The sequence below is a fragment of the Dipodomys merriami genome, unplaced genomic scaffold, assembly GCF_024711535.1.
Source record: "Dipodomys merriami isolate MVZ:Mamm:240054 unplaced genomic scaffold, mDipMer1.0.p SCAF_12, whole genome shotgun sequence".
Lineage (NCBI taxonomy): Eukaryota > Metazoa > Chordata > Mammalia > Rodentia > Heteromyidae > Dipodomys > Dipodomys merriami.
The window spans coordinates 29,331,483-29,356,277 of NW_027202493.1; the positions used below are offsets into that span (position 1 = coordinate 29,331,483).

Consider the following 24,795-nt stretch of genomic DNA (forward strand, 5'->3'; position numbering starts at 1 on the left):
CCCAGAGAGGTCAAAGATCGCGCAGCCCGCGGTCCTCCCGGGGGCAGGTGACACACACACACACTCACACTCACTCACACTCACTCACGGGCTCCCCAGCGCTGGTGTGACAGCTTCATCCCCGCCCACTGGCAAGGATTAGAGCGGCGGCGGCGGCCCGGGCTGCGCCCGCCCGCCCGCCTACCGCGCCCGCCCGCCCGCCCAAGGGGGCCATAAAAGCTGCTGCCTGCCGTGCGGGCGGGCGCAGAGACGCACAGCCGGCCGGCCCTCCTCGCCCAGCGCGCGCCCCAGCCTCGCCCCACCATGCATGTGAACGGCAAAGTGGCGCTGGTGACCGGCGCGGCGCAGGGCATCGGCAGAGCCTTTGCAGAGGCGCTGCTGTTCAAGGGGGCCAAGGTAAGTTCTCTGCCACCTCCTCCCCACCCCCCCCACCTCCCAGACACCCGCCCGGGTTCTTAGAGGGGTCCCGAGCGGTGGGGGGGGGAGGAATGGGGGTGCACTCATCGGGGGTTCAACCCCCCCCCACCCGCTGGTCCCTTCCAAACTCTGCTGCTGAGCAGCCGGAAAAGCTGGACTTTAATTGCCTCATTGCAAGTCTGCGGGAGTCTAAGAGAGGAGTGTGCTGTTCCTTGACGTGTGTGTGTGCGCGCGCGCGTGTGTGTGCACGCGTGTGTGTGCACGTGTGCGCGCGCGCGCGCGCGGAGTTCAGGTCCCGGCGCCGCTCACACCGCCGCGGCGCCTCGCCCCTTGTGTTCAGGTGGCGCTGGTGGACTGGAACCTAGAGGCAGGTGTCAAGTGCAAGGCCGCCCTGGACGAGCAGTTCGAACCGCAGAAGACGCTGTTCATCCAGTGCGATGTGGCTGACCAGGAACAGCTGAGAGGTAAGACCAGACCCGCGGAGCCATCCATCCCCTTGGAGCACGCCCTGGACGTGCAACAACCTGACGACAGCCGGGGATAAGCGAGTTAGCGAGGCCCAGACCCAGCCCGCGCCCGCCCGCGCCCGCCCGCCCCGCAGCTCACCTCCCAGACCCAGCCTGCGCCCGCCCGCTCTGCAACTCACCTCCCAGAGTCAGCCAGCGCCGAGAGCTTTCCTACCCGCAACCCCAAAGCCACAGCAGCTTAGGAAAGGACCAGACGGCTGGAAGATCGCTTTTAGTTTTAGTCATTGGTCAGCACACAGTGTAATCATAAAGCCTTTGTATATTCAAAGACAGTGCGGCTACAATGGTTATTAAATGATCGAAGCTGCACAGGGCCCTTAGAAGTTACCACAGGCTAAGGGCACCCTAGCAAACAACCTTCAGAAAACAGGAAGAGAATCCAGTGACATTGTAATGAGGCTGTGTGTGTGTGTGTGTGTGTGTGTGTGTGTGTGTGTGTGTGTGTGTGTGCATTCTAGCACTCAAGTAACCAGATGTTCTTGCTGGCTTTCTACCCCCTGGAGATAGTACTTGAAAAAAATAATAACTGTTCAGGGTTAGAACTGGAGAAGAAAAGTTTCCACCAGCCTTCCTGTTTCTCTGCACTCTCTTAAAATAGGCCAGTCCATTTGTGAAGCATCATAGATAATAGTAGCATACACAATAAACTCACTGGTGGTAAATACAGCCCCAATAAGTTACCTAAAAGTGTTACTTTTCTAGCAGAAAAATATAGGATATGTGTATGTCACAAAGTTTCATTCAAAAGGACTAAATAAGTAATGAGGTACATGTTAAATCCAGAAGTGAGAAAATGTCCATGGCATTCAGCCCAGTGTTCCCTGTGGAAAGCACAATGAAGTGTGAGTTTCTTAAATTTGTCAGATAATTTGAAGAGGTGAAAATGAATTGTTATGATAGGAGATTCCTAAAGTTCAAGGAGATCAATTGAAAGGAAATTATGCAATTAAAATCTGAAACTGCTTATCAAGCTCTGTAACACAGAAAAGCAGGCATGAGTAGAACATATTTGTAGACACAGTGTTAGAACATATTTTGCTAGAGGATAATTTTGTTGATGGCACATGATATTGTGGTTCAATGATATAGAGTCATGTCAAATCCCATCATCCATTCTGGTAAGAAAGGAAACAATATAGATAATCTGAATGTCATTTCTATCTCAGCTTATAAAATTTCAAAATTATTGTCCTCCCCAGTATTTCAAATCAGTACCTTGGCTCTAGCTAAAGTATTCCATAAGGATAAATCAATGTGGAGGAAACATAGGCATAGCATTGATTCTTCTACTTTTAGGATTTAATATTGCCTACCCTTTCAAAACTGTTTAACTTCATCAAAGTCAAATAAAAAAAAAGATACACAGCTGGAAAATTCCAGGGAAATAGCCTAAATCTAAGTTACTCTACAAATTAACAGACTACAGCAAAGAGAGTTTTAGGTAAACTATAAAAAGGGCCATAGCATAGATACATTAGCAAGCACTAAATTATAAGTCACTTCACCCCATTCATGTCAGAAACAAAATGATGTTTGCCACTAAAAAGAGTATAAAGAAAGCAATGGAAATGAGAATGAGAAAAGGACATTTTAAAAAATTGCACATGCATATTTATGAACCTTGTTTTCTACAAATTGGGGACCGTTTCTGTAGGGTTGTGTAGGGAGAGAGGAATCTGGGATAAAAGCGGGCAGGGGGAGGGAATAAAATAAAAATTTGTATTCTCCAAATACCTTTTCTGGAACTAATTTGAGATCTAAAGAAACAGTTTTAGAATTCCATGAAAAATAAGTGAACTGTTTTTCCTTGTTATTATTAATTTCCATGCAAGGAGAATCACTGTGAGGGGTACAACACATCTTTTGACCATGTATGTGCATGGTGATTTGTCCTCTTGGGTGCTGATTAATCCAGACCTTCCCAACTACATTTGTGACTGTTAATAGTTCTATGAGTATGTTTCAGTCAAAATAAGCTTTATGCTGATCTTTTGTTTTTAAGGAGCATATATGTTAGCCTAGAGATCTAAGAATACCTTTTTATCTTATGAGGAAATAATCACATTTTTTATCAATAGTCTGTAGCAAGAGAATCACAATGAAAGGCAAAGGACCCACAGAAACATCATCAATTACCAGAAGGATTGAAAAAGCTTCTTTGAAAGACATTGAGTTTCTCAATACTAAGGTCCAAAAGCTGAGCATGAACTGGCTGAAAAGGGTTAGCAAGAACTGGATATGTGTTTGGACAATTTAGTGAATGACCTTCAGGTCTTAGATTCTATACTCACATTTCCCTGAATGAAGATAAGTTTATACAAACTAATAATGTAAACTAGTAATACAATTAGAAAGTGCAATAGTAACCACAAAAGTTTGATTATTTTAATAAAATCAACTGTATAAAATTAGTCTTTTACTAGGACACCAAAACACCTGAATTATGACCAAATTATGCATCTACTCTATTATGACCAAATAAAGTAGAAAAAACTTACATTTATTTATATAACACTTTGTAAAATGTTATGGTTTACTAAGAAAAGGATGTCTGTCATACTCCATGTCTTAGAGCTTCAATAATTTCTCAGGTACAGAGAGATGATAGATGCTCAATTTGACCTTCCAGACTTCAATTTAGGATATCAGTTTTCTAAAATTCACTCCAATGAATTATTGATTATAGGACATTAAAATACATATGAATAATCTAGAGATATGTTAAAGCAATATTCTAATTTAATACTTACGTGTTACCTACAAAATTCTTTGTTGTTGCTGCTGTTGATTTGCTTTTTGTGTCAGTTCTGGGGCTTAAACTCAAGGTCTGGGCACTGCCCCTGAGCTTTTGTGCTCAAGGCTAGCTTTCTAACACTTGAGAGCTATAGCTCTACTTTCAACTTTTTGTTGGTTAGTTGGAGATAAGATTCTCACAGACCTTCCTGCCAGGCTGATTTCAAACCATGATCCTCAGATCTCAGCCTCCTGAGTAGCTAGCATAAGTCACCGATGCCTGTCAAAATTGTACAATTTTAACAAAGCTCAATTACTGCTGACTCATGATACTGGTCCACAAACCACATGTTGAGAAGTAAGGAATTAACTTACACCAGATGAGTATAATTTTTACTAGGCAGGAAAATAAAACTTCATTTCATGACACAGAGTTTGAATTCAGTGTATATATATAAACTAAAAGCATCCTTATAATATGTGTTTTTTTTTTATCAGAAACTTTTAGAAAAGTGGTAGACCACTTTGGAAGATTGGACATTTTGGTCAATAATGCTGGAGTGAATAATGAGAAAAACTGGGAGAAAACTCTGCAAATTAATTTGGTAAGCTATCTTGGGTATGTTTATTGCCTAACATTATTTAGTAATGTGCTATCTAACACTCTGGAGTTGGCATACTCTTAACTTGGCAGCCCAAATGTCCTACTGCTTGTTTTTGTATAACTTAGAAACAAAATATGACTTGCATTTTAAGTAGTTAAAAATAATATGAAATGCCTAAATATGAAATTTAGTTTCTGCATGTTGTAGAATGCTACAGGTATTTAGTTTGGTTATTCATTATCAATGGCCGCTTTTATGCTATAATGGCACAAGTGAATACTATGGGTGAAATATTTACTACACTGTTTGACCCTTTGAAGAAACCTTGACTTAAATTATTTATTTAGAAAATAATGTGTGTGTGTGTGTGTGTGTGTGTGTGTGTGTGTGTGTGTGTGAAACTGGAGTTTGAACTCAGGACCTCATGCTAAGACAGGTGTTCAAACACTTGAGCCATGAATCCAGTTCTTTTGCTTTTAGATCAGTTTGCAGCTAAAGTCCCTATTTGCACGGGCTGGCCATGAACCCTAATCCTCTGCCTCTGCCTCTCAAGTATCTGGAATTACAGGTGTGTAATCTTAATATAATGCAAGACAAACAGCTAAAGTAGTCAAGCTTTGTAGATTTTATCAAACAGCTTGTGTGTGTGTGTGTGTGTGTGTGTGTGTGTGTGTGTGTGTGTGTGATTCCAACAAGGTTTGATGATCATTTAGCTCTGAACTAAATGGCGAAGAAGATAACGTTAAGTAATAAAATTTTCACACATTTTGGCACAAGTTTGTTGACTATTTCCTTCTATGAACACTTGCATCATAAACTGTTGGGGTTTGAGAAGGCCACAACTTTTTGCCACTTTTACAAATAAAGAATAAAAAAGATAAATCTTAGCTAAAACAAATGTCAGGAAAACCTCCCACCGGTGACACAAGGCTTTCTCAGCAAACTCTTGCCAGAATTGAAAAACAGGCAAGTGTAAATTCAAATATGGCCACTATTTATTTATATGCAAGTGTAAATAGAATGACTTCCCACTTCCAGAAAAACTTCTAGGATATTAAATTCCTTAAAAATAAAAACTGGCTACTATGCTTTTGTTCCTTTCCCAGTAACCAATATAATATCTTGAAGACAGTGCTTAGTCAAGATGTTTTGGGCCAAAATTGAAATTCCAGTGAGTAATTGCTCAACTGTAGTAATTTCCTGGAGGTAATAAGAATTATAATACCTCACAAAACAGAATAGATAAGTCTTCCTTAAATTAAGGTACAAAAATTTCCCCCAAACTGATGGATTCCTAAATTACTATAATCAAGAAAAGGTATAAGTTTAGAATACAAACACCTTCCTTGAATTTGTTTTAAATATGTGCCTCCAATGTTCATGATTCATTATCTTTAAAAATAACTTTTAAACCTGCTTGTCAAATTTGCCTCAAAATTCTTCTGGGATTCTAATTGAAAATATTCAACAAACACACATTTCCTGATTTGAGTCACACCTCTGATTTTCTTCTACTTTAGATAAGTAATATTGTAAAATAAATGGAAAAGTTATTACAAATACTTATGTCTTGGATTAATTTTACTTTATTATGGCATATTAATATTTAATACACCATTGACTTACTATGTTAATACCTAATTTCATATTTGTGTCTTTGCTTATCCATATTAGTTTATAAATATGTAATGTTCCTATCTGTTTCAAAGGTCAATTATACCTTTGCTTTGATCTCCTTAATTGGTCAGTAGTTTCTGAACAAAGTTTTTCATATGTAAATGACAAATGTCAGTTTTTCTATTCTCTCAGTAGTTTAGTTGGTTTGGACTCTCCATTACACATTCATAATATTCAAAGCTTAAATTGCTGTGAATCTACTGATATCTAATTTATTTTCATCAGTTGTACCCTACTTATCTGTTGCCTGTAATATTCTGATGCATCCTATATTTCCAGATATTAGTACCTCACAATTTTTCCTTGCTTCACATGTACCTTTTTATTCCTTTTTTATACATCTTATTCCTTTTAATACCTTTTTATTTACATTTACCTGTTTATTCCCTTATTTTGTGAGCATGAGTAATCTTTTGTTGACTCTCTTTTGGATGTTGTAGTGTGAGTTCTACCTTTTTCTTTTCTTTTTTCTTTTTTTTTTTTTTTTTTTTTTTGGTTAGTCATGAGTCCTGAATTCTGGGCCTGGGCACTGTCCCTCAGCTCTTCAGCTCAAGGCTAGTGCTCTACCACTTGAACCACAGCGCCACTTCCAGCTTTTTTCTGCTTATGTGGTGCTGAGGAATCGAACCCACGGCCTTGCAAGACCACCTTCCCAGCCCCCGAGTTCTGATTTTTGCATCTGTGCTTATATATTTGTGAATTTAAACCATTCGTGTTTATTTTTACTTTTCTATTTTATATTCTAATGTTTACTGGTTTGTTTTTTTATTATTTTTCCTTCCCTTTAATAAATTCACTGGACAGTTTCAATTTTTTCTGTTGGTAAGAAAATCATGCTTTACTTTTTATTTAGTGGTTATCTCTGACTTATTAAAATCATATTTCTTTGCATTCTTTGTTAATAGAAAAAATAAAAATTTTGAGTAAGCAGTTGGAAACTAAAATAATTACAAAGCATATGTTTTCATAAACATATGCCACTTTCTAAAATCAAACAATGTCATGAGAAAGCTCAAACCACTGAGAAGCTGCCTTCCTATTTTGTAACTACTGATATTGAAATATCAGAAGTTACAACAAATACTGTTATAGTTAAGTGTCACTAGGATATAAAAGTTCTATTTTTAGTGGACACCTATTATTTCTTTTCTCTGAGAAATCAGCTGTACCTAGTGTTACTATTGAGAAACATGAAAACCTACAATGACCTACAAAGGTAAGAAATTCGAATATTTCTCTTCATTCAGATAATACAGCATATTTGCATAGACAAACACACTGCAAGCTGGAAAGAACCTACATCATTTATAAAAAAAAATTCTAGAAGACAAATTTTATGGTAATCTCTTCTTATTCAACTAATTTTTCTTAGGACCTTCTGTAGATTAACTTCAGATAGTTTAAATTTATAGAGAAAGAACACTATAACCTTTGTTAGTCAGATGCATGTTAAATATGTGTTCATTCTCCTACCTACACCCATTGCAAATTAAAGGCCGAGCAATCCTTATATTTTCCAAGGTGATTAGCCCTGTAGTCTAATGCAAATATTTGTATGTGGTTTGTATAAATTTTGTTTACCAACTCTACTCGGGATACAGTTTGCTTCTTTGGTCTTATGCAATTCCATGTTTGTCTTTTTACATGTTTTTCCACATTGTCAGAGATAACTACTGAACTAGAGAACTATAACTATATATATAGTTATATACATATATATAACTATATATATAGTTCTCTCTCTATATATATAGTTCTCTAGTTCAGTATATATATATATATATATATATATAAATATATATATAAATCTTTCCATCTCCCCTTTTCCTTTTTTTTCTTCTTTTGGTGCTGGGAATTGAAATAAAGGTCTTTCATATGCTAAGCATTAACTCTACCATTACTCTTTTCTTCCATAAACCAGAGAGAGAGAGAGAGAGAGAGAGAGAGAGAGAGAGAGAGAGAGAGAGAGAGAGAGAGAGAGAGAGAGTTCTGCTGCAACTTCTTTCTTCCATTCTAATAGTGTACCAATTTATAAGAATTATTTCACACTTTTGTAATTTATGCTACAAAATTATAACCTCTTTTAAGACATGAAACTATTAGTTCATGTCTTTACAGAGTAGAGATTCAGTTAATATTAACAAGATGAACTGCCATTGTGTGATAGTTTGCATCCTACTATTTATTTCTGTGTTTAGGGAATTTCCTAATAGATCAGTATCTTCTGTCCTTCCACTTTCATCAAGTTACCCCTTCCTTATTCTTCATTCTGCTGATGTCACCACTCTTCTCATGCAAGAAATACACGAAAATCTCTTCCAGCCTTTGTTTCACTGTTCTATGCTTCCTCCTTTGTCTGAGGCCAGTAACAGCAGTTTTATTTATAGCTGCTCAGAGTTTACAAGGAATGTTCAAGGAAGAATGAGGCTGAGCAAAACTATTGAAGCAGAGGTAGACTTTTACACTGAGTAATGGTAAGAGAGTTCTGTAATGCACTTCCTATACTTTTAACTTTTTGAGCTAATAATTGGCCTAAATAATTCATACTCATTCAAGATACAGCTAATGGGTGTTAAATTCCTTGGTGAATGATTTAATCTAGAAATAGTATGTGTTGGGGTCAGAACTAAAGTTCAATCCTAAATCTACCATGGTGAATAGTTTCTCTGATCTCTAAGTTACCAACTTGTAAAAGAGGGAAGATAAATGCAGTACCTTTAAGGACTGTGAAATAGACCATAATTGTATGTGAACGATAAAGCATAATGTTCATGTGTTCAGTAAATTACATTACCATTTCAGTATGAACACCTACATGTTCTCATTGTTGAGGTGGTGGTTTTGTTTTTTGGTGCTGGTTCTGGGGCTTCAACTCAGGGCTTTTTGTCTTTTGCTTTTTCATGTTTTTTTGTTTGTTTGTTTGTTTGGTGCTTGTGCTTGAACCCAGGACATTGTACTTGTTAGGCAAGTGCCTTTCCAGAGAGCTACATCCTAGCCCTCATATTCTCATTTTTATTTTTGTGTGAAGCAGATTCTTCTGCCTACTCTAATAAGAAGTTGAGGAAATGGATAAAAATGATGCTCATAAATGTGTTCCTCTTGTTGACTCCCAAGGAAGCTGATTAAAAATTAAATTGGTAACTATTTTCTGCCCTTATTAGTCTATTATATCTGAAGATCCAGTTGAACTACAGTAGAAAGGGTTTATAAATATAGGTAATTCTAACGAGGCAGAAGACAATAATTTTAGCACTGAAACAAAAGAATGGAAAATATTAGCACAAAAAATAAAGGATAAAAGGGGGTTTCAGAAAAAAAGGGTGCCACTCAATATTTTTTGAGAACTGGATTGGAGAAAATGTGAAGACCTGAAAAACAAAGTTACATGATTGAGATTCCAAACATTTTTATTGCACTATGATAGAGGAGCGATAAATACACTGAGAGGAGCAGCAAAATAGGGAGAAATAAGATAGGAAAGATGGAAGAATAAGAGATTGAAAGTGTCAGTAGTGAAAAAATGTGTGTGTGTGTGTGTGTGTGTGTGTGTGTGTGTGTGTGTGTGTTTCATAGAAAGACATTATTCCTCCTGATGAGAAATATAAACAACAGATTTACCATATCCACTTATTTTTACTACTTGAGCATTATTCTCAATATGGACTTAGGAGAGTGGGGTTTTTTGTTTATTTTTGTTGTTGTTGTTGTTTTTGTCGGTCATGGGGCCTGAACTCTGGGCCTGGGCGCTGTCCCTCAGCTCTTCAGCTCAAGGCTAGCATTCTACCACTTGAGCCACAGTGCTACTTCTGGCTTTTTCTGCATATGTGGTGCTGAGGAATCAAACACAGGGCCTCATGCATGCAAGACAAGCACTCTACCAATGAGCCACCTTCCCAGCCCAGGAGAGTGGTTTTAAGGTAAAGACTGCTATAATTAATGGAAGCAATTAAAATTTCCAATACAAATAAATTATTTCAGTATGACATATAATAATTGTCTCTTCATAACCAAAGTTATTAAATAAGTGTGCTCATTTGATTTTTTTTAATTCTTTTTTAATTTTTTATTGTGAAAATACCGTACAGAGGGGTTACAATTACATGGACAAGATAATGAGTACATTTCTTATCAAGCATTGTTGCCTCCTCCTTTCCCCTTCCCATCCCTTCCCATCCTCCCCTCACCGCCGCCCCTCCCCCGCCAAAGTTATAAAGTTCCTTTTTCAACATAACGACTTGTACATCTCATTGTTGCAATGGGTCCACGTGAATCCCTATTTAAATTATTTGTTTTTTTCCCTTCCCCTCCACAAATTATACCAACATCAAATACAATGAAAGCAGGGGTTATACCCTGGGGAAGGTACATACAAAGCAACAAAGAAATCATCTTGTAAATATGTTAGAAACAATCACAAAAAAGAAAAAAAAATTGAATCCTTATCTCGGGGTTCATTTCACCTAACATCAACTTATCTGACCTTTTCTGCTTGTCTCAGACATATACTAGTTATGGCAAATAAGGGAAACCATGGGATCTATGTTTCTTTGGGCCTGGCTTACTTCACTTAATATCATTTTTTAAATTTTTGTCAGTAATGAAATAATCTCTTTATTCTTTGACCATTGGAAATAAGATGTAGGATTTGTTGTTATTGTTTTTTAAAAGTCAAGTACAGGTGTTGTGGCTCAAACTGTCATGGGAAGAATTGCTGATCAATACCAGCCTAGGCTGAAATGTCTGTGAAACTTCATCTCCCATAAAGTAGCAAAATATCAGACTGGAAGCATGGTTCAAGTGTCAGAACCTCATCAGTAAGCAAGCTGCAAGTGCTAGATCCTGAATTCAGCACCTAAAACTGGGAAAAAAATAAAAGTTAATTCAAAACTTAATAACTGTGAGGCAAGTATAAAAGGGGCTGCAGGAATTTAATGACTAGCTTTCTGTTGAAAAACTTACAAGACTTTTCATCAATAATATTTGCAGAACTCTCTCCAGACATATGAAATAGCAACAATAAATTTTATCACATGAATGTATGATAAAAATACTGATGGGTCTCCTGCTATTTTTTCATTTTAATGTCTGGATTAGGTTTCTGTTATCGGTGGAACCTACCTTGGTTTGGATTACATGAGTAAGCAGCATGGAGGTCAAGGTGGCGTCATTATCAATATGTCCTCCCTGGCAGGTAAGGGCAACTATCATATTAACAGTACTATGTTCATGCCATTTATTTGGACCACAAGATGTCTGTCTTTAAGGTATGGACCATCACTCAAATTTGATATCAAAACTCTGATTCTTTTTTGTTACAGTTCTATGGAATTTTCTATTCCAAAACTAGAATAATCAAAAATTTGAACTTTTTTTTTTTGATTGGTCATGAATTCTGGGCCTGAGCACACTGTCCCTCAGCTTTTCAGCTCAAGGCTAGTGCTCTACCCCTTGAGCTACAGCGCCACTTCCAGTTTTCTGGTCGTTTATTGGAGATAAGAGTTTCACAGACTTTCCTGCCCAGGCTGCCTTTGAACTGTGGACCCTCAGATCGCAGCCTCCTGAGTAGCTAGGATTACAGGTGTGAGCCACCAGCACCCGGCTTTTGAACTATTTTTACTTTACTATCCTACCTACATCATTTTAGCTTATCTGACAGTGGTACTATTTTCAATATTTATATTTTTAAAATATATACCAATATATTTATATACTATTTAATATATTACATATAAAATATAATATCTATTTTATATGACATTGTATATTATTATGTATTATATTACATTTACCAGATATATATGTTATTTCCATGCTATTTTAAATATATATTTGTATTCCCAGAGTTACTGGTTTTAAAAGATTATTTTAACCCTTCTAAGCAATAATGCAAAATGAGAGCACTTTTAACAAAATATAAAGAAATAAAGTGAAGCTCTATTCTTCAACTTCACCCACAGTACTTGGATAGCCAGACATAATATTTTGATCTCTAAATCTGAGTCCATTGTTGATTCTTACCAATTTTCTTACTTATCTAGAAATCATTGACAGATGATCTCTAAACCACTAGAAAGCTGCTACCTGTGGAGATTTATAAATCTTCTTTTGACATTCTGAAATATAGATTCGCATCTGATTTTCTCTGCTTCACTTAAAGTTAAAATGACATCCCTAATGCTATTAACCACCCTAATTCTGTGATTTGTTCAGGATAATCTGGTTAATTTTCCTAATATGACATCTGCTTATGAACTGTATCATTTCAATTCTAAAAATGCATAAATGGTAAAAGCCTGAGTATTACTAAAAGAGCTATGTACTCTAGACAGAGCCAGATTTTAGGTTCCTGGAGACTTAAATTCTAGAGGCAAAATGGTGAAACTATATTCTATACATTGAGGTAAATAATTATTAGTCTTTTGCATTCATACAGATAAAACAGCAAATTAGTATATTGGTTTCTCCCAAGTTCCTTTTTTTTAGATTTTTTTATTGTAAAAATACTGTACAGAGGGGTTACAGTTACATGAGCAAGGTCTTTCATCTAAAGAGATGCTTCTACCTTTCTCATTTGTCCCCACTTTGTCTTGTTTTACTAAAATAAATCTTTGCTAAAACTTTGAAAAAACAGAGTCATTATAAATTCAGTGAGAAAACTTCTGATTTTCTGTCCTGCCACTGTTAGAACTCAGTAACTAGGGTAGCATTCCAAAGTATTTTTCCCTCAGACTTTTACCCTAGCACACCAGGTGACCCCATTAGAAATGTGTGTCTTTGCACATTCTGCTTCATCTGTAACTTCCTCCAGCTTTCCCCTGGCATTCTCCCTTCATGATGTAGACCTCCACATCTGGCATCTTTATTCATTCTGGCCAGTTGCTGTTCCATCTCACAAAAGCTTGAAAAATATCTCCGAGTATATTGTCCATTACTCAAGAATTTCTATTCTTTTCCCATCATGAGATTAATTTGAATAATAAAAGTTGTATAATAATAGAAGGTATAGGAGGGGACCCCTTAATCTCCACTATTTGGTCAGAAATACTATCAACAATGTGATGTTTTCAGGGTGGAGCACAGAGGTAGAAATCAGAATACTTGATACCTCACCAGAGTTATCGAAGTAAAATGGCTAATGCTGTTTTTCTGTGCATTTTCCAAAACTTCCTTTCTTGCAAACATTTTCTGTTAAGTCTAGGAAAGCGGTGGCTCTGGGAAAGCTTCAGTTTAAACACGGTAGTTCTGGTGATCTCTTAAATTGATTCTGTGGAAGTAAGTCTTCATTATCATAGTGAAACTTTCAGCTGACACACTGGTTTGAACAGAGAGGTTACTGAGAAATAGACACTGACACAAATAGAGTTCCAAATGCAAGTAATGAGTTTGCCAACAAAGGAGTAAAATGGAGCAAATGTGCAGCTTCAGAAGTGGTTCTTTATCATTGTTGACCCAAAAAAAACTCTGCTGTTTTGGTTTTTGTTTGTAAACATTACATTCAATCTTATTCTCACATTGATTATTTAACTTCTAAAAGAAAGTATGAGACTTCTGCTCCAAGAACAGTAGTTGAACTATTATGTCTCAAGAAGCAAAACATTTCAGGTAAGAGAAAACTCTGATCATCTTCCTTTGTTTCTAGGCCAAAGATAAGTCTCTACACCTGTTTTTAATATAAGGAAGGGCCCTGCCTCTAAGCTATAACTGTAAATTTTCAGGCATTGAAGTCAACTACTGGCTGAGCCATTCCACATTTAGTCTTTATAAGCCATTACAACAGAGGTGTCACAACCATGTCCAATTTATATTTATAAAAATAATCTCAAGTGTGCCACATAAATTGACAAGCATGATGAGAAGAGGCACTGGTAATCAAAGGAGCTTTATTTTTCTGTATGTTAGCAGATGTCATATGATGGGTGCTGATCCTGGATTGTAATTGCTCACATGCTAAGGGTCATGAGTTTGTGAGCCATACTTCCTTACAGCTAAACTACAGTTCCCCAGGCCATTTGTGGAAACCATGTCCTTTTATGCCTCTTGTACTAAAGTCTTTAAGGACATACATATTGTAAAGCAGTCAAGTCCAATATTTATTAGTGACTCTTTGGAGTTGTGGATAAATTATATAGTGGGTGTTATACTTCTTGTATAAAAGAATTAAAGTAGAAATAGAACTTTAACATTATTTTTCTGCTGGGCACTAGTGGCTCATGCCTGTAATCATAGCTACTCAAAGGACTGAGATCTGAAGATCACAGTTCAAAGCCAGCCCAGGCTGTAAAGTCCGTGAGACTCTTATCTCCAATTAACCACCAAAAATCCAAATGTGGTGCTGTGGCTCAAGTGGCAGAGCATTTGCCTTGAGCTGAAGAGCTCAAGCCCCATGATCAAAAACATTTTTTTCTAAAAGACTTTCTTATTCATTCTACAAAAAATAAAATTAATAATAATAATAATAATAATAATAATAATAATAAACTGAGAAAGAGAGCCTCCGCAAATGAATACTCCAGTAGAACAGAGATCATCCAATGTTAATGTACAGAAACATTCCCTAGGGACTTGGTCAGATACATGTTCTGATTCAGTGGGTTTTTGTACTAGGTCCTGAAATTGTAATCCCTGTAACTCAGATATCTGACTAGGCTCATCTGAGTCTCCTCTGAACTTTTAGAAAAAGGATTTTTTTTTTTTGGTCAGTCGTGGAGCTTGACCTCTGGGCCTGGGTGCTGTCCCTGAGCTCTTGAGCTCAAGGCTAGCGCTCTACCACTTGAGCCACAGCACCACTTCCAGTTTTCTGGTGACTAACAGGAGATAAGAGTCTCACAAACATTCCTGCCCGGGCTGGCTTTGAACTGAGATCCTTGGGTCTCAGCCTCCTGAGTAGCTAGGATTACTGAGCCACTTGCGCCTGGCTTAGCAAAGAGTATTTGAGTAGGCTAGTAGGCGAAACTTTCTGTGAATTAATCACAGCAAAGTACTATTGGATTTATCTTTCTGGAAGTATCATGAAAGCTTAGGTCACTTTTTATTGTCATGTCACATTTTAAAATATAACTTTATGGCAAACATTAACATCAAGGGAAGGAACAAGATCAGAGGGCTCGGGTATAGCTAGCTCTGCAATCAAGTGCTGCCTGGAAGCTCTGGGCTTTGTGCTCAGGACAGAAAAGGAAAAAAAATCACATAACTTGTTCTGTTATGTGGAAAATTACACGAGGAAGTGCATATGGTGCTCCTATGCAGGAACTTAGATAAATTGATTCCCACTAGTTCTCTCTTTATCCTCATATTAGAGAAGTGGTAAGTGAGAAAGGCAGGTAGATGAGCCCATTCTCCTTTGGTCATAACAAAAAGGTGAAAACATAGTTTCTTGCTTTGTAGCACAGCTGCTGACTCTCAGAATTCACACCCTGAGATGGACGATTGGTTTTCTTTTTTTTAATATTTATTGTAAACATGATGAACAGAAGGGTTAAATAAGTTGAAGTTAGTTAAATAAGTCAGGTAATTCATCAGCACATTTCTTTCTGAACAGTTTCATCTATTCCTTCGTTTTTTTCCCCATTTTTCCCCTCCCTATCCTCCTCTCTCACAAATTGTATAGTTCATTTCCAACATGATGTCTGGCGAGTGTCACTGCTATACTAGTTCACCTTTCTGTACTCCCCTTATACTCCCCAAAGTACAGAAGTCAAAAACAGTGACAAAGGGGAAAAAGAAGCACACACACACGCACACACACACACACACACACACACACACACACACACACACACACACACACACACAAGTAAAATAACAAAACAACTCTGCTTCCATGTCTCAGAGTTCATTTCAATAAACATCATTTTATATGGTCCTATGCACATAGCTATTGAGCCTTTGTAATCCTTTTCTAAAAATATCCTCCTTTGGTCTTACTGCGTGAATGTTTAGAGCCCTGTTCAATTTACCATGTCCAAGTATTTTTTTTGTCTTTTACAATCCATTATGTTTACTTGTAGATTTATAAGAACATTCTAATTACTACGAATGAGGGGAAACATGCACCCTATGTTTCTTACATGCACCCTATGTTTCTTTGGCTCTGGCTTATTTAGCTTAATATAATTTTTCCAAGCCTTTCTATTTCCTTACATGTGATTCTTTCTGATGGAGGCATAGAATTCCATTGTGTATATATACCACACTTTCCTGATCCATTTGTCTACTGAGGGGCATCTGGGTTGATTCTATATCTTGGCTATGGTAAACAATGTTGCAATGAACATGGTTGAGCTGGTAGCTTTAGTGTGGCCTTGTTTGTGATCAGTAGGATAAATACCCAGGAGTGGAAGTGCTGGGTCATAGGGAACTTCTATGTTTTAGGTTATAGGAAACCTCTATACTGCTTTCCAGATTACATTCCCACCAACAATATAGTAGTCCCTTTTGGCTGCATCTCCACCAGTACCTGTTATTGTTAGATTTCTTGATAATAATAACCATTCTAACTGGGGTGAGGTAGAATCTCAATTTTATTTCTTTCGCCAGTCCTGGGCCTTGAATTTAGGGCCTGGGCACTGTCCCTGAGCTTCTTTTTGCTCAAAGTTAGCACTCTACCTCTTGAGCCACAGACCCTCTTCCAGCTTTTTCTATTTATGTAGTACTGAGGAATTGAAAACAGGGCTTCATGTGTGGTAGGCAAGTGCTCTACCACTAAGCCACATTCCCAGCCCCTTAATATTATATTGATTTGCATTTTTTGGGGGGTCCGGTCGTGGGGCCTGAACTCTGGGCCTAGGTGCTGTCCCTCAGCTCTTCAACTCAAGGCTAGCACTCTACCACTTGAGCCACAGCGCCACTTCCAGCTTTTTTCTTTTTTCTTATGTGGTGCTGAGGAATCGAACCCAGGGCCTCAGGCATGCAAGGCAAGCACTCTACCACTGAGCCACCTTCCCAGCCCGTTGATTTGCATTTTTATGATCAGAGACATTGAACATTTTTTTATGTATTGGCCTTTCTTACTTCTTCTTCTCAGAAGTCTCTCTTTAAATTTTTATCACATTTCTTGCTTGGGTTATTATTTCTTTGAGGATTAGTGTTTTGGGGGAGTTGATTTTTTGAGCTCAAAGTATATTTTAGATATGAGGCCCTTGTCTGATGCATAGACAGGAAAAATTTCCCATTCTGTAGCTTTCTATTTATTATTCTATTATCTATATTATTCCATTTATTGCTACCTATATCCTTTCCCATGCAGAAACTCTTCAGTTTGATGCATTCCTATTTATCCAGTCTTTCTTTGATTTGTTGTGATTCTGAATCTTTACTAAGGAAGTTTCGACCCATGACTAGGAGCCCTAGTGTTTCCTCTATTCCCTCCTGTAATATTTTCATGGTATCTGGTCTTACATTGAGATCTTTGATCCATTTGGCATTGATTCTGGTGCAGGATGATATATAAGGATCCAGCTTCAGTTTTCTGCATATACATAGCCAATTCTGCCAGCACCATTTGTTGAAGGGGCTGTCTTTCTTCCATCCTAAATTTTTGGCCTCTTTCCTTAAGTTGACTTCTTTTTGTCATTTCTATTTCCAGTCCACTTTAGATGGCTTCTACTCATTTAGAAGAAATATGTTTACAAATTCTCTGGAATTACTTCGTCTTAAGGAAATTGCGGCTTTCGATTATTTTCTCTCTCATAAATTGCAGATGTTAAGATTAGCATTTACAATATGGGAAGAAAGATTAAGTAAAAAAATTGATGTAGAAATGGAATGTTACAATTATTTTTCTAAATGTCTTTCTCATTTGTTCTACAAAAAGTACAAAAGTAATTTTTAGTTATTTCAGTGTTTTATATGTGCATACTTTATTATATATATCATGTCCTCAATCAGGGGTTATTTAGTGTTATTATTACCTTGAATTACCTTAATATTTTATGTGGGTAAAAATTCCCCCTCTGTTGATTAAATTTCTCTAAATTTATAGTTATAATAGACATTAACCTGTTACTAGTAGACTTCATTTATTTTGAAAGAGATATTTTAATTCTTACAAGTAAGCTTGCACAATAATGAGTCTGTAATAACTACTGAAAATATTGTTCTAAAATTTTTACTTTAAAAGGTCCAATTTTTAGCACAAATAAAAGATTTCTCACAATATTAAATATACAAGCATTTCTTATAAGTACCATGTGCTAACCGATTGCGTGGCTGTGGCTCTATACCAGCCTTATTATATATATATATATATATATATATATATATATATATATATATATATATATATACACACACACACACATAGAGAGAGAGAAAGAGAGAGAGTTAAGGTAATATGCAGAGGGTTTACAGTTACAAAAGTCAGCTAATACGTACATTCCTTTTGAACAGTGTAATCTTCTCCCTCATTTTCTCATTTTTCCCCTCCTGACCTCCAACAAGTTTTATAGTTCATTTCTGACATAGTTTCTAGTAAGTATCCTACTGAATTTGTTCACTTTTGCCCCACTTTTTCAGTGCTTCCCCTTCCCTTCCCAAATTAGATAAACTTATATACAGGACAATGAGTATACAGATCAAAAACAGGGACAAAAAGGAAGAAACCAAAGGGAGAGAAAGAACCACGAACAGTATGATAAAAACAAATTTCTTGGAGTTCATCATAATAAGCACCATTTTATCTGATCTATGCACACAGCTATTGAGCCCTTGTGATCCTCTCCTAAGACTGCCTCCTTCCATCTCACTGTGTTAATGTTTAGAGACACCAGCATTTCTTTTGAGTACTCTTGTATGGTCACAGCACTTTGATTTGTTGCTATTATTGTTCTTAAACCTTCTCATGTAATGACAACAAAATAATTTCCTTCTATATGAGAATCATTTGTCAGCAACTGTGTCCTATGATGGTCCTTATGTTGACAAAATTCCCTAAGAGATGGAAAGTAATCCTTCTCCCTGCACCAGAGATCTGGTCCATTGTTTTATACATTCCATTTGAATTTGCTTAAAATAGTACTATGGTCTCCATCCCACTTAAAAGTAACTAAAAAAAATAGATGTTACACATAAATCTACTTCTTTAAATTGGAATTAGGATTATCAACAGTTCACTGATTGCTAAGTACCAGGCCCAGAAAGGACATCGTGCCAGATTTGAGACATTCCAGTGTACAAAATACATTTTTATTTTTAAAAATAGCAGAAGTGGAGATGAATAGTAAGATAGTAAGTCAATAAAAAGTAAGTCAATAAAATGATCATTTGGGAGGCTTCCCCTCAAGGGAAATTGAATAATGTATATTAGGTATGAAAGTAATATCAAATGACAGTGTTTATTATGTGTTGGCAGCACTTTAAAAGGGTGGAGTAAGCATGCACACACACACACACACACACACACACACACACACACACACACACACACACACACACACACACACACACACTCCTAAGGCTTGAACTCAGGGCCTGGGTGCTGTCCTTAACATTTTTGTTCAAGGATGGCACTCTACGCTTTGAGCTATAGTTCCACTTCTGGCTTTTTTAGTGGATAATTGGAGATAAGAGTATCACAAACTTTGCTTCCCAGTGCGGGCTTCAAACTGCATCAGTCTTACCTGGATATCAGAATAAGAACTGACAACGTTCCTAATGTTTAAGAAGTAAGAAGATAAAATCAATTTCATTATTCTCACAAACCACTTATCTTTCAACATATAAATACTCTGGAGATACCAATGGGCTGATTCATAAACATTTCTATACTTTACTCAGCCTCCCGAGTAGCCAGGCACCAGCTTGATATTAAGTATGTTTACATACGTTAAGTCCTACAAGACACTCAGCAGCTACTAGATACTCTGTTTCAAAGAAAACACTGCTGACCACACCCATGATCACTCTGAAGGTATCTTGGCTCATAGTGCTGAGTTTAGGATGTGAGCTCAGTCAATCGAACACCCAAAGTCCAGGCACTATGCACAATTCCTCTCTAAATAAAATTGCTTAAAAGGATATTGGTTTTCATAGACTTTGTTTTATAGATTTTAGGCTTATCACAAACGAGAAATGTATAGCAATTTCCCATACATTTCCATATTCCCATTCCCACCCGTGAGTGGTCTTCCCCAACTTTCAGCTCCCACTGCTGTGGCACTGTTGTCAGACAGATGGACATACAATTAACATATCATTGCCACCTAGCTTCAGTACTTCACATGAGGAGTTTACTATTAGTGATGAACATTCTAGGGACCTGGACAAATAATGTAATGACCTATAATTTAAAAAAATCTACCAAATGACTGTGTTTATTGCATGCTGGCACCACTTTAAGATAGCATTATCAAGAATCATTTCATTGCCTTTGATTCCTTGTGTATTTCTCTCTCCCTAACACCCAACCCCTAGCAGCCATTGGTCTTACTTCTACCTAAATAGCTTTTTCTCTTCCACAATGTCACTCATGTAGTATGTAGCCCACTTATACTTATTAATATGCACTTAAAATTCCTCCATGTCTTTTCATAGTTTGATAGCTCATTTTTTTTACTCCTGGATAATATTCTCTGAATATAGCATAATTTTTTCATCCATTTTCCTACTGAATGACAACTTGTTTGCCTTTAAGCCTGGTTAATTATAAGTAAAGCTGCTATAAACATCTGGGTACAGGTTTTCTGTAGAGTTCAGTAGTCTGAGATGTTGGTGGTGGTGGTTTCTTTTGGATGGGTGGCAACACGCCCCAGAGCACAATTATTGAATCATTATCTAAGAATATATTTGGAGCTAGACTGTCCTCTGTAGTGTCATACATTTTACATTCCTAGCAGCAATGAATGAGTGTTCCTCTTATTCTTTACCAGTATCTAGGGTTGTCATGATCTGAAGTTTGGCTATTCTAATTTGTATGTATACAGATACAGTGAATCTCATCGTTCTTTTATTTGTAGTTCCTAAATAATATATGGTGGTTGTACTTATTTGGCATCTCTGTCGCATTTTCTTCAGTGAAGTGACTTTTGCCTATCTTCTGTAGGATTGTTCATTTCCTCACTGCTGAACTTTAAGGGTTTTGTACATTTTGGATAATAGGACTTCATTAGTTATGTACTTTACATGTATTTCCTCCCAGCCTGTGATTTTTTTTTGGTAAAAGGCATTCTTCAATGATCAGAGACAACCAATGACATTTTCTTAAGATGATAGATTACTTATTGGTTACATTTATTCCAGTTAAAAGTCTTTTATTTATACATTGTTCTACACAACACTAACATTTCTGGAATAAAATAATTAACAACAACAATAATAATAATCAGCTTTTGAATTATCATACATACATTGTCATTTTATTTTGTTTTGTTTGGAAGACTTGGAATTGAACACAGCACAAGTGCATACCAGGCAAGTTCTTTATCAGTTGTGTCTCCCCTAGACTGTGATCTATCATATATATATATATATATATATATATATATATATATATATATATATATATATATTATATATACTGTGGTTGCCTGATGAGGGAGGAGTTAAAAAGATGGAATTCCAACCAAGAGGCACAAGAAAAGCATTAGGGTGACTGATAAGTTTCTTATCATGATCTTGGTCAAGGTCTCCTTTGTATATACAAGTCAAAACTTATCAAATTATAAACCATAAGCTCTACAATATCCATCAATTATACCTCCATAAAGCTATAAAAAGGAAAAAGGAAACTTGGTTTCTAAATGACTGATGTTGATCTAAGTAGCCTTGGCTTTAATATTTGAATGTGAAAACTATACAAGGAGAGAGATTTTTCCAGGAGCACTGAAAATGTCATTAGCTTACTACAAGAGGATTTGTAAAACACAGAACCACTTCAAAACACAAAAAAGCTATGTTGGATGTGCTAGCATGGTCTTATGATGTTACTTGGGAGGCTGAGACAGGAGAATCATAAGTTTGAGGCCAGTTTATATTACATAGTGAAATCTTATCTCAAAAAACTGGCTATGGATGGTGATCTGTAATCCTAGCTAATCGGAAGGCTGAGGTCTGAAGACTGCAATTGGGAAGCCTGCCCAAGAAAGTCTGAGACTGTTATCTCCAGTTAACTCCCAAAAGGCCTGAAGTAGACTTATAGTTCAAGTGGTAGAGTGGTAGCCTTGAACACAAAAGCTCAGGGACAGCTCTGAGGCCCAAGTTCAAGCCCCAGAACTGGCATACATACATACACACACACACACACACACACACACACACACACACACAATTCAGGCTCTTTTTTTTCAATTTGGGCTACATTAAAATTCTACCTTTAAGGAAAAAAAATGTAGTGTAGTTTCCTATTTGCTAATGAACAAAACAGTATTAGATTTACTTTACCTCAGCTTGAACTAGCTTGAGTTCACTGCAGCATAGGTAGGAAACATTCATTCAAATTTGGTCTTTGAGAACATTTATGAACAATGTCTTTGTCAACTAGCTTATCGCTATTAAGGGTCACATTGTATTTCCTGCATTATGTGGACGCCATAACACAACCACAGCCTTTGTATCTTACACTTAAGGAATGAGGAAATCAGAGCCTGGCTTTTACAACCTACAAACAAGAACAGCTGGCCACATATTTATTCCCTTTACCTCACACACCTGTGTACCCTGAGGAGACATCATAACTTCTTGCTGACTAACACTGAGGCACTTAATTAACTTTCACATTTTTCTTAACCAAAACAACAGCAAAGTACTTTAGATAGTACTTTGAGATCACTGAGTAGACACACTCTGTGTGATCTACCATCCCTGGGGATTTATTAAACTGCTCTTGAGCAAACATACTTTATAAATTGAGACCTGGAAGGCACCCAGGGAGTGGTTATAGTCTAGATTTATTGCTGAACTTTGGCCCCACACTTTCAACTGGTTGGTGTTGCTGTGTGTGGAAGCAGGCCCACTCAGCAGAATAATTTAGTATTATTAGCCTGACATTTGGTACTAATGTCATCCTAATCATGGATCACTGTTTCTTGACTCAGAAAGATTACAAACAAGTGTTAAGAGAAGTTCTTCTAAGAAGATGTTAGTTAAAAATCAAAATATAACATGGACTCTAGCTAGCCATGCATGGGTGGCTTATGCTAGCTACTCACAAGGCTGAGATCTGAGGATCAGGATTTAAAGTCAGCCTGTGCAAGAACTCTTTGAGACTCATATCCAATTAACCACCATAAAGCCAGAACTGGAGGTTTAGTTCAAGTGGTAAAGTACTAGCCTGCAACAAAACAGCTCAGGGACAAACACCCAAGCTCTGAGTTCAAGCCCCAGGACAGCCACACAAAATGAAACAAAACAAACCAGAAGACTAGCTAAATTTGACTACTGAGAGCTGTGACAGCTGGATAGTAATGGTTACGGCAGTAAAGTAAGCTTTCTTGTTTTGTTTTCCTTTGGCGAGTGGAGCTAGACTTAATGTTGAGGAGCTACTATGCTATAGATGAATATATTACAAACTTTTATGGTCACAAATTTATTCTTCTACTTATTATATATGTGGAAAGTAAAAAAAATTATAATTGGCTTAATCTTGTTAACTATATAATTAGGAAAGAAAATAATATAGCATACAAATTTTTATTTTAGTCTTCTCTCTCTAAGCCACAGAGAAAGAAGATCTAGACATCACTACATCTCTACACCAAAGGAAGCTAATTTTTAATTTTCTTGACCTTTTAGAGGCATCACAGAAGATAGATAGGCAAGAAAACTGCACTCTAATTTACAAACAAGACTAATAAAACCCACAATCCTTCAAAATCTTTCAGCTACTTAGAAACTTTTTTGTTGTCAGTCATGGGACTTGAACTCTGGGCCTGGGCACTGTCCCTCAGCTTTTCAGCTCAAGGCTAGTGTTCTACCTCTTGAGCCACAGCACCACATATGGCTTTTTCTGCTTATGTGGTGCTGAGGAATTGAACCCAGGGCCTCATGCATACAAGGCAAGCACTCTACCACTGAGCCACATTCCCAGCCCCTTAGAAGCTTTTTAAAACATCAAGTGTGTACTTCTCAAAATCTAAAAAACTGAAAATTAGATGGTAGCTTGTCTTCTTATTTTTAGGTGACATTGATTTCCTTTGACCTTCCAGAAATCCAATAGGCCAAATCCACTCTTGGCTGCCCCTTATGTCCCTAGATATAACTTACCTACTATGAATTCTAGATCATTATTAGGCTTGAGGAGTAAAAGCTACCTTAAGACTACTGAGTTCCTGGGGCTGGGAAGGTGGCTCAATGGTAGAGTGCTTGCCTTGTATGCATGAGGCCCTGGGTTCGATTCCTCAGCACCACATAAGCAAAAAGAAAAAAAGCCGGAAGTGGTGCTGTGGCTCAAGTGGTAGAGCGCTAGCCTTGAGCTGAAGAGCTGAGGGACAGTGCCCAGGCCCAGAGTTCAGGCCCCACGACCGGACCCCCCTCCCAAAAAAAAGACTACTGAGTTCCACAAAGTTGTTTATTTTGGTGTATTTTCCTGACTAATCTTAAAATGAAATGCTCCTACTTTATTGACTTGTACATTTCTTATTTTATAGCAGGCCTGAAGAACTATTAGAATAAATGAATTGTACAAGAGGGCTCCATTGTCATATTTACATTCCTATGATATACTTTGGTCAAATTCATCCCTCCTATATTATTTCTCTATACATTTTTTTCACAAATAGTTTCCTTTTGTTATTTGTTTCTTTCAGGACTCATGCCCGTTGCACAACAGCCTGTCTACTGTGCTTCAAAACATGGCATCATTGGGTTCACCCGCTCAGCTGCGGTGAGGATATTCTAAGCACAGT

At 37.2% G+C, this 24,795-nt stretch overlaps 1 protein-coding gene across 1 annotated transcript in view; it reads left to right on the forward strand.

Moving 5' to 3' along the window:
• Window positions 1-237: 237 nt before the first annotated feature.
• The window catches only part of Hpgd (15-hydroxyprostaglandin dehydrogenase), a 28,696-nt gene continuing 4,138 nt past the window's right edge, over window positions 238-24,795 (forward strand). The window contains exons 1-5 of the mRNA XM_070016457.1: window positions 238-396; window positions 758-881; window positions 4,176-4,282; window positions 11,054-11,150; window positions 24,697-24,773. Of these exons, the coding sequence (XP_069872558.1) occupies window positions 304-396; window positions 758-881; window positions 4,176-4,282; window positions 11,054-11,150; window positions 24,697-24,773 (498 nt within the window). The 5' untranslated portion in view covers window positions 238-303. The remainder of the gene's footprint in view (window positions 397-757; window positions 882-4,175; window positions 4,283-11,053; window positions 11,151-24,696; window positions 24,774-24,795) is intronic.